The sequence below is a fragment of the Meleagris gallopavo genome, chromosome 7, assembly GCF_000146605.3.
Source record: "Meleagris gallopavo isolate NT-WF06-2002-E0010 breed Aviagen turkey brand Nicholas breeding stock chromosome 7, Turkey_5.1, whole genome shotgun sequence".
NCBI classification, from domain to species: Eukaryota; Metazoa; Chordata; class Aves; order Galliformes; family Phasianidae; genus Meleagris; species Meleagris gallopavo.
In genome coordinates, this window is record NC_015017.2 from 18,480,798 (window position 1) to 18,490,939 (window position 10,142).

The 10,142-nt window shown below is 38.9% G+C and overlaps 1 protein-coding gene across 1 annotated transcript; it reads left to right on the forward strand.

Annotated features, from left to right (window-relative positions):
* Positions 1 to 418: 418 nt before the first annotated feature.
* RBMS1 (RNA binding motif single stranded interacting protein 1) lies at positions 419 to 10,142 on the forward strand. The gene is made up of 8 exons (XM_010713668.2): positions 419 to 580; positions 1,442 to 1,491; positions 1,584 to 1,677; positions 3,856 to 3,906; positions 5,955 to 6,065; positions 6,691 to 6,771; positions 7,014 to 7,098; positions 9,885 to 10,142. The coding sequence occupies exons 1-7, from the start codon at positions 434 to 436 to the stop codon at positions 7,089 to 7,091; spliced, it is 612 nt and encodes a 203-aa protein (XP_010711970.1). The 5' UTR covers positions 419 to 433; the 3' UTR covers positions 7,092 to 7,098; positions 9,885 to 10,142.

The following is a 10,142-nucleotide window of genomic DNA, read 5'->3' on the forward strand; positions in this document are numbered from 1 at the left end:
AAGGAAAGAGCACTGTGCTAACTTTTGTTTTTTGATTGATTGCATTTCAGGTGTTGAAGTTGTGGTAAGGATTATGTTATGCCAAAACTGAAAAAACATATAGCGACACCATTTAATGGCATTTTGCAAAGAATGTAATAAAAGAAAAATCTTGAAGAGTTTGTGGTTGCACTGCATGCTCTTTATAGGTCAGAGATAGAAAGGGAATGGAAAGTTGTAACATTTTTTCATTGCAAGGTGACAGGAGATAAAGGTGTCCAGTCTAATCTGGCAGATGTGATTAAGTGGAAGTACAGTGCAGCTCTGGTCGTTCTCAATGAGCAGAACTACTTGAAGCTTTGGGACATCACTGAGCCCTCCAAGAGGAGAAGAAATTTTTGAAAGCCGTTTCACATACGTGTTCTTCACCTTCTGTACTTGTACCTCCCTATGGATGAACAGTACTGCAAGTAATACTCTTCCTTCCTTCTCAGTTCCTGCAGAACCTTTGTTGTGCAAGTTTGCCGATGGAGGACAGAAAAAGAGACAGAATCAGAATAAATACATACAGAATGGAAGAGCATGGCACAGAGAAGGCGAGGTGAGACTTGTAAGTCCTCCCTTCAAGCTCTAGTGTGGGTGTACAATAATGAATACTTACGGAAATGATAGGCACTGAGACTTCTTGGCTCGGCTCTTTGGCATATTAAAAATGCAAGCAGCCCTCACCTGACAATTTGCAACTCTATAAACTGCTTAACTGTATCTTCCTTAAGAGAAAAAAAAACAAAATGTAAAACATCAAATTGTATCTCATTAAAGTGAACACTAAAATCTCCTTTGCTTTGGTCAAGAGTATATCTGAAATATCTCTGATATTACAAAGCTATGTGAAACATAACTTTATTTACATCTAGTAAGTGATTCCTTTTGTTCATGCAGAACTGAAGCGCACAGCCATTTTCGAAGATTAAAACTGCAGTGCAGCATTAAATTTTTCTGTTTGTTGCGGCTTTTTTTAATCTTTAATATTCAAGATAATACTTTCATAGGCTTACTGTGATTACCAAGCCTGGATAGCTCATGTATGAAACAACAAAATTCAAATGTGTCTTCTGAAAAGTGGGCTCCTTGTTCATTTTTATAGTTAATATACTATATGCCTAGTGTAGCCCTAGCATAATCATCCTCATGCTCCACCTCTTAAACACGCATATGTTATCTAAGCCAGGTATTTTATAGATTGCATTTTGTTCTTCTTGATGGAAACTTTTTAGCCAATATCACAGACTCTCTTTACTTATAATTACTTCTGTCAATTAACCTTTCCCTAACTATAGGATAATCAACTGTATCAGTACAAGTTTTCAGTTAAAATTAATATAGCTAATTAATGAGTATGAGAAATCATTTACAAGCAAGATGAATTATGTCAATTCTCTTTCCACTTATTTTTTTAAAGGCTGGAATGACACTCACTTATGATCCAACCACAGCTGCTTTACAAAATGGGTATGTTAAGTGCTGGCACATTAAGAAAAAAATGTTTGCATTATGAAAGATGCGTAGAACTGGCATTTAATAAATATTTCTATATTTTTTAGATTTTATCCATCACCCTACAGTATTACAGCAAACAGAATGATCACTCAAACATCTATTACGCCATATATTGCTTCTCCAGTTTCCACATACCAGGTTTGTATTTAGAACTTAGGAGCTGTAGTGATTCATTGGAGCTTGTGTTTATTTATCAGTTGCTACATCTGGTTCTCTGTATTCTCCAGTCATGCTACCTTTTAATGAGGAGGCCTCTTCACGCTGTACAGCATGAAAATGAAGGCCTTTAAAACTGAAGGTGTGTTTGTTGCAGGAAGCAAAGCAAAGTAATAGGATGCCAGTTGTCTTGCCAAAAACGCTCTCTAAATTGTGGTGATGGCTAAGAGTTTGTAGCCACTTCTGCATTTCATGCATGATTTTTCATTTTTTCTTCACCAAGTTCTTTTATTATCAATAGTTCACCTTTAAAATAATTATTCTTTATTTAAATCTTTTTTGGTTTACTGAAGTTTTATTTCAGAGATATCCATCCATTATTTTGAACGTTTCTGCAAGTGGTTTCAGAGCAAAAAAGCCCAGCAGTCATGTGTTACGTAGGTTGGCTAAAAAGGCTGCAGAAACTTGCTTAACATTAGAGGAGGATACTTGGAAAGGAGTTTGGAGTTCAGATTGTATGAGCATTATTACAGTGTTACCTAAATGATTACCTATCTGGCATTTTACTATTTAACACACAAGTTTTCTACCCGTGGACCATCTGGTTACTGTGCAGAAATAACCATGTCCTCTCCCATTCCATCTGAGAAGAGTGGGGAAGAATTGTCCAGTATTAAGTCAGGAGATCTAATGCCTTCCTGCTCCAACAAAGTGTTATGTAGGTGGTGTGCCCTGGGATAGAGGGCAGCTGGATTCATTTGGAATTAATTTCTGAGATGATTTATGCAACACAGTGTTTGCTCCTGGCAGGCAGTGTCACTGATGTATTTTTCAGTATATGGAGCCATTCCGCTTTGTACAGCAATATCTCAAAAACTGCAGCAAGCTCATACCCAGAAAAGCATTATCAGAATTTTTTATTAAAATATAAATTATGAATCAACAGGAGACTCTTGAACATTCTGAGTCCAAGTAAAAGTTGAAAGTTGGCATAGAAACATGCTTGTAGGGAACACGGGATCACTGCTGGGCTTACTGGGAGAGGTGGGCGGCAGTAACGTATGTTTCTAAAAGTGTCATAACCAGTGTTTTGGTGTATGTCACATGGAGCTTAAATAGGTGTGGATGGAGTTATTGACGTCATGTTATTTAAAGTGCTGCAGTAATACAAATTGAAAATGAAAGGGAAGCATTCTATGGTAGGGAGGGAGGAGATTCTTGTCCAGAAATATTTCACAGTTTGGGCATTAGTCACATCATCATTACTGATCCATCCCACTGAAACTTGCAGCATTCTGTCACCTACAGAACAGAACGTATCGTAAAAGCATGATTTACTTATTTTTTCTTTGGGGCATGATATAACCTGTTCCTAGATTTATTCTTATTAAAGGTAAACAAATTTTAAAAAGTTTTAGCTAGTGGTTGTTTCTGCAACTCCTGTATACCCAAATGACAGAACTAAGCCAGTTACTATGATAGCGTGAGTAGATTAGCCAAAGCTTTCGTCAGGCTGTACCAGAATTTTTGCCATTAAGTTTTTGCCTGGGGAAAGGGAGGGTTCAACTGTTTTACTTTTTACCATTCAATTTCTAAACACCTTGTTACACTTTTACTGATTAAAAAATAATCTTAAAAAAAATTGCTCTGAACTGAAAATGAATGTGAAGAGGACGGAAGAAATGTTTCCATCTTGCCAAAAACACCCCGCCTTGTGTTTTTTTTCAAGACTGTCTGTCTGCCTGTCCTATTCACAGGACACTGGGAAAGAAGGTGAAGAGTTTAAGGGGTTTTAAGTTTCCGGCAGCCGTGGTGAGTCAGGTCTGCATGCCCCATGCAGGTCAGATCCTGCCTTATCCTACACATATGGCACTACCAGAGATGAAAAAGAGACATTGTCATCTTGCCTTTCATATTTCTTGCAGCACGCTTTTTCAAAGAGCTGTTATAACCAGCTCTTTTTAAATAAGAAAACCATATAACCCATTAATGTACTTTTCCCTCCTTTTAATTTACCTTGTCATGTGAAGTTAGGCAACCTGCCTCAGTTTAAGCATCTGGATAATCAGGTTTTTTGGAGAGAAAATATGCTAGCTGCAACAAGAGGGGAATAGTACAGTGTTAATTGAAGTGGATAATAAAATACCAATTTTGTTCCAGGTTCAGAGTCCTTCTTGGATGCAGCCTCAACCATATATAATGCAGCACCCAGTAAGTTTTTATACTTCTCCATTGTGGTGTAAACAATTTGCATATTTTAAACAACAAGGGAATAGGCCTCTTCCAACCCCGTTACTTCCAGATAATTGACAATTACATCATAATGATTAAATCATGGATGAAAATGGGAAAGAGAAAGGATTATGATAACCTGAACTGGGACTCATTTTATTAGGAAAAAAAGAAAGCTGCCTTCAGGGTATTGACGTGATGAGTAAAACTAGATTTACCATGTCGGCATCCTGAGGAACCTTTCTTTCCTTTTTAAAAATAATGAGCACTTTGCAGTTACCAATGCTTTACATACTGTGTACTGATAGAAAGCTGCAATAGAAGACCCATGGTTTTAGAATAGATCTACAGGAGTTCAGTCTGGATAATCTGTGCCAGACAGATGGACGTGGCGATATGAATGGCAGCAGGGGCACTCACTTGAGACAACCTGGATAACCTGTTTTGGCTTCACCATGCATGAGTAACACTACTCTGCCTATACGTCTGGCTGTGGTGTCTATACCAGACTGACAAGTATTCTAATCTGTTCTCTCACATGTTTTGCTTCTTATCTACGTCAATTGCCAATTGAGTGCTATTATATCTAAGAGTCATAGGGTTTCTTGATAGGAGCGTTGCAAATAATAACAGGCCCTCCTATAGTGAAAAACAAGTCTGTTTCCAGATATAGAAAAGATATTGTCCTGATGTCAGTTAACTTCTCCATGCAGAGTACAGAACGTAAATCTGTGTGGCCAAACATTTCCTCGTGCATGCAGAGAAGGCGATACTGAGCCTGGCCTCCTTCTCACACAGTTCACTGTTGTTGTATTTATAATTCTTGAATGTTAAACACACACACAAACTGGTTTTAACTTTTCTGTCAGCGCGGAATTTCCTAAAAACCATCTTGCAAATTAACGCTGTAGGAGACACGAGTTAATATGTTATAGCACCGTGAGATCTATCTGTTTTGAAGATATGCAGTATGAGATTTCGTAGCTGAAAAATAACGATCTAGTTTTTTGACGTAAATTTAGTTTTGGTCTGTGCAGAAATTGGTGCTGTCTTACTCATTTGCTTTGCAGAGAAGCCTGCAGTCTGCAGACAGGAAATTCTTTCAGTGTTTGATGTGCCTGTGACTCATTTCATCTACGCTGGTCACATGGTTGTTTTTCCAACTACACTCCGTAGGGTTGGTTGGTTTGTTTTTTTCTTTCATTTTAAGGAATAGCTATAGATTGAAAATCCTAGCTTTCAGTACACTGCGATTATTTCTGTTGATTTTGACTCTCCATCTATTTTAATCAACACTTCTGCCAGCATAACTCATACAGAGTGCTTGGAAATATATTTTTGCAGAACATGATTAGTAAAATAAAATCAGTTGATAACCTTCCATTTCAGATAACTCTGACAACCTGACAAGCGTGCCTTGACATATTTAGCAATGTTGAGTTTTTAAAAATGCTCACATCTTTGTAACTTTGTTAAGTTAGCAAACTGGCCCCAGAGCCATAGAGCCATCCTGGCAGCTGGTATTTGTATAGATAACCAAGCATTTTTGCAGCTCTGCTGACCCCCTCATCTAAGATTTGTCTTGTGTGTGAACATGACATGTGCAGGTAGCATTCCCCTACCACAAGTGTTCCTCCAAAGCCTCTATTCCTAAAGATGAGACAGATGCTTCTTAAAGCCTGAAATTCCAAAGCTCAAACTAAGCGAATCTGTACCTGGTAATGTGCCAAGTTTTACTGTAAAGTTAACATCTAGTTGAACTCATGTTTGCAGCAGGTGTCTCAAGTGCATTGTGCATCTGTTTACGTTCAATAGGAAGTTAATGCAGTACTTACCCTGTGACCAAGCTGTGCAAAACACATCCATGTTAGAGTGCCCAAGAGCTGTGTGCTGAGTCAGTGCCTTGCATTAAGGAGAATTCATGCAGTATATCCCCTTGAAAGGACAGCGCCTACTTAGACTCTCAAATTAAAAACATAATTAAAATCTGATTGTTGCCTTCATCATTTCTTTCTTTGTTTTCATAGGGTGCTGTACTGACTCCCTCCATGGACCATACCATGTCACTACAGCCTGCATCAATGATAAGCCCTTTGACGCAGCAGATGAGTCATCTTTCATTAGGCAGTACTGGAACAGTATGTAGCAATTAAATACAAAATAGAACTTTTGCAAGTGGAAAATATTGTGTGTAGATAACAGTATGTCCGTACATTTACATGTAAAAAAATCTTCATTTGATAAAATATTAAGAACTGTCTCCATATATGAATTAGATTCAGCATTATTTATTCAGTCTATTAGCTAGTCAGATATAGTGAGTAAGCAAAATAGATAAAACAAACAAAAGGAACCCAGGAGATGACTCCAGAGTGAAAAAGAAACAACAGTTGTTTTTGTTCTTCAGGAGATCAGAGAGCTGAAAGCTATACATTGTGTGGAGCAAAAACTAGACAGGAAGAGGAGATGAAGGCCAGGCTCTAAACCAAAAAACTCTTCTCTTCTGAGTAGAGTTATTAATATATATGTGTATGTGTAGGGATTAACAGAGAAAAATTCTTTACTTAGTTTTTGAAGCTAAATCAGGTATTAAAAAAAAAAACAAAAACACCTCAGTTTTCTGAAAAGGCTCTTAGTTTCAGACACAAAAGTCTGTGTGGGAAACATTCAATATCTATTACATGGTGTCGTGACAGGTGTTCTGAATACTCTTAGATTTTCATTGGATTTCAGCTCAGCTTAACGTGCTGTCTCTCCTTCTAGTACATGCCAGCCACAACAGCTATGCAAGGAGCCTACATACCCCAGTACACGCATGTCCAGACAGCAGCGGTTCCTGTTGAGGTCAGTATATGATACAGAAGACCAGAGATAAGAGATACAAATACACCATTTTAAAATTATTTTATTTTTATTATTTTTTGCAAGGAGTATTGCCAGCTAAAGTGCTGTAACTGTGCATGTATTCTGACATGTTTAAAAGGTTTTAGACTTGAAGACCTAATTGCAAACATTGCATGGAAATACAGATTGCAGGCAATGCTGTCTGCTTTTGTCTCACATCTTTTCTCCCTCTTCATTTTCAGGAAGCCAGTGGTCAACAGCAGGTTACGGTAGAGACGTCCAGTGATCATTCTCCGTATACGTATCAGCAAAATAAGTAACTGTGAGGTAGGGGCTCCTCCTGTCACATGAAAGATGTGAATTCAAATATATATTTTTTTCATAAGATGCAGTACTCTGTATTGAAAGTTCTTGCACCTATCATATAAATAACATTGATAATATCTGGGGACAAACACTGAAATTAACATGAATTGGCCAGAGTTAGAAGTAAGGGAAAGGAAAAAGAGAGTTAATGTTAAACAAATAACAGCACTTTGATACTTTCTCTATAGCCTATGTGGATTATATTCTATTTTAATTTGTTAATCTTGGATACAGCATGTGGTATACAAGAATAACAATGTGTTAGTATATATAACCTTTGTATCGGATTGGGAAGCAACTTCACAACAGACTTAGGGAGCATGCGGGTGGGTTCTGGTCTTTTAGAAATCTTTGCTGACACTCTTGCAAATTTCCCTGCCCATCCTTTATTCTAGGAAGTAGCAGTTTGGTCCAGAATTTTGTCAATTGATTTTTAATCCAGATCCTGGATTGGCTCTAATTCCAGAGTTAATTATTTATTTTCCTGCTGCAGGTTTCCTATGTCTCTGCTTGCATTCCGTACTGACCCTTCATTAGTTTTGTCCTAACTCCTTCTGTATTCCATTTTTCTTTCAGTAGATTGTTATCCTGAAAATGCTGTTTGCACTAACCATCCCCTCCTTCATCTTCCATGCTTTAAATTACTGGAAGTTAGTTTTTCCCTAACCTATCTTTTTCTGAGTGCTTTGTAAACCAAACAACTGGACTACATAATTTTTAAATCAAATTTTGTAAGACCTAATGCTGAATAGTTCCATTCAGCTTCAAGTATGTATGAGAAGTGGTCTTAGAAGTGGTTTTTTTCACAGCCCTCTTGGCATTCCTAAAGTACTCAAAAACCCGTAACCTTCCACGTAACCAAAAAAGTTACGTGCAAGGGTTCCCACTGGTGTGATGCTCTCTTTAAAATGCGCAGATCTAACAGTACACACATTTTGCCATCACTTTTGATTTTGCAGGTCAACTGTGTTATTTGACAACACTGCTCTCATCCCTATTATTGGCATAGCAGCTTCTTACATGTTCAAGTATGTGAAGATAGAAACAAACCAATTGGGAAACTTTGCACATTCGACAGCTGGCACAGTCCACATAGCACAACATATGACCTGTGTTTATTATTTTAGTCTGGCCAAACGCCGGCATCTAGAGCAAGCCCACATCCTTGGTTTTCTTCCAAGGCAGGGAGAGGCAAAGCCACAGACTCTTCTCATTCTCCATCTCCTAGTGTTAAAGCCATGGCTCCTGCATGTTTCCCATGCCAAGGCTATTGGCTGGTGTTAACCACTTTTCAAAGAATTATTTGTTTTGCCCTTAAGTCTTCCTGGTGGGCACATAAAGCTTCCTTGTGAACAGAGATCTGTAGTAGGTGGGACAACAGAATCCTGCATGGGATCCCCACACCTCCAGCAATGTGCCAGCCTATTTCTCATAGATGGGGGCCATAGGAGGAGCAGCATGTAGACTCCTGAAGAGGGATCAGGTGCGCTATAACCTGAGAAACGTTGTCTAACATTGACTCTGTAGCATACTGAGCTCTATGAGCAGCTGTGGGTGCTTGCTGGAAGTGATAAAATCCTCCATGATTTTATTCCTAGAGAAGCTCTGCTGCCTGCACTGATCTGCACAGGGAAATCTGCAGCAGTGGGTGTGGGCACAAGGGGAAGGGTAATATTGCTCAGCTGATTTCAGCCCCAGAGTATGGCATTTGGTATTTCTGTCCTCAGAGCATGCCAGAACTTGTCATTTATCAGAACAGTTGAAGGGGAGGGAACTGATGATTATTTCTTGCCCTAAATACAGGGAACACTGTGGCCTCTTAATTGTTGTGGTTTTGTCACTGTTGAAAAATGGAAGCTTTTTTCTAAATACGTGCACAGCACTTTTGAAGATGTGCTATTAAAAGTTGGGATATATTTTGCCATAAATAAGTGGCAAATGACAGCCAGCACACTAACATGAGTCAGTGCAGTCTGTCGGGAATACCCAGCATTTCCCTTAATGATTACACTTAATAGCTGTATTGTTTCTTGTTGACAAGTTGCTGCTATGTGAAAATAGTCAAAGGGACTTGAAAATAGCCCAATATAATTGAATATGCACCCATGAATGTACAAACTTTAAATTAACACACTGCCTTTCCTTGAAAAATTCCAAAACTGTATTAACTTTTCATTAGCTGAATGTTTCTTAAAGTCCATCTGATAACTTAATCTGATAGCAAATGGAAGAGCCTCCCTTCATGTTTAATGAGCCCCGAACTGCTGTTAAATGTTAACCAGCGCGGAGGCACGGGAGCTGCCTGTGCTTTGGCTGTGGGGAGCTGCGCACACCCTCCCTCTTCTCATCTCATCCAGAGATGGAAGCGTTTGGATGCAGCAGCAGTAGGCTCACTCACTCATCTGCTCTGGGTCAATTAAAAGCAACCAACAAACAAGAAGGTAGGCAGGGAGATAGCTTGGAACGCAGCCTCTCAGCTCCTCGGTGGGCATTCTGCATGCTTATCTTTATTAGAGGTAAAGGGGGAAAGCACACTGGGGAGGCCACATGCTGGCAGAGAGCCATATCCCAGCAAGCGCTGAGCACCTGGAGTGCCACCTGGCTTTGCTTTTCAGATTTGTGCTCTGATTCACTCAGTCTGCTCCCAGCTGTCTAGAGGAGGAGGTGGTGTAGCTTGCACACAGCCACGTTAGCAAAATGAATGCAGTTCGTAACCCTGCTGTAGCTCTGACCTTTCTGTGTTGCAGATGCCCGGTGTTGACCTGGCCTGGAGAAGGGTGCAAAGGCTGAAACAATCATGGATTTTACTGATCAATTGTGCTTTAGGAATTATTGACAGTTTTGCACAGGTTCTTGAAAATGTTATTTATAATGAAATCAACTAAAACTATTTTTGCTATAAGTTCTATAAGGTGCATAAGAAAAACCTTAAATTCATCTAGTAGCTGTTCCCATGAACAGGTTTATTTTAGTAAAAAAAAATTTTTATCAAGTGTTATGGCGCA

Excerpts from the sequence above, each read along its gene's own strand:
- RBMS1 (XM_010713668.2), top strand. The coding sequence starts at position 434 with ATGAACAGTACTGCAAGTAATACTCTTCCTTCCTTCTCAGTTCCTGCA. Across the intron at positions 1,492-1,583 it reads ACAGCTGCTTTACAAAATGG|ATTTTATCCATCACCCTACA; the intron begins GTATGTTAAGTG and ends TATATTTTTTAG. Across the intron at positions 3,907-5,954 it reads CATATATAATGCAGCACCCA|GGTGCTGTACTGACTCCCTC; the intron begins GTAAGTTTTTAT and ends TTGTTTTCATAG.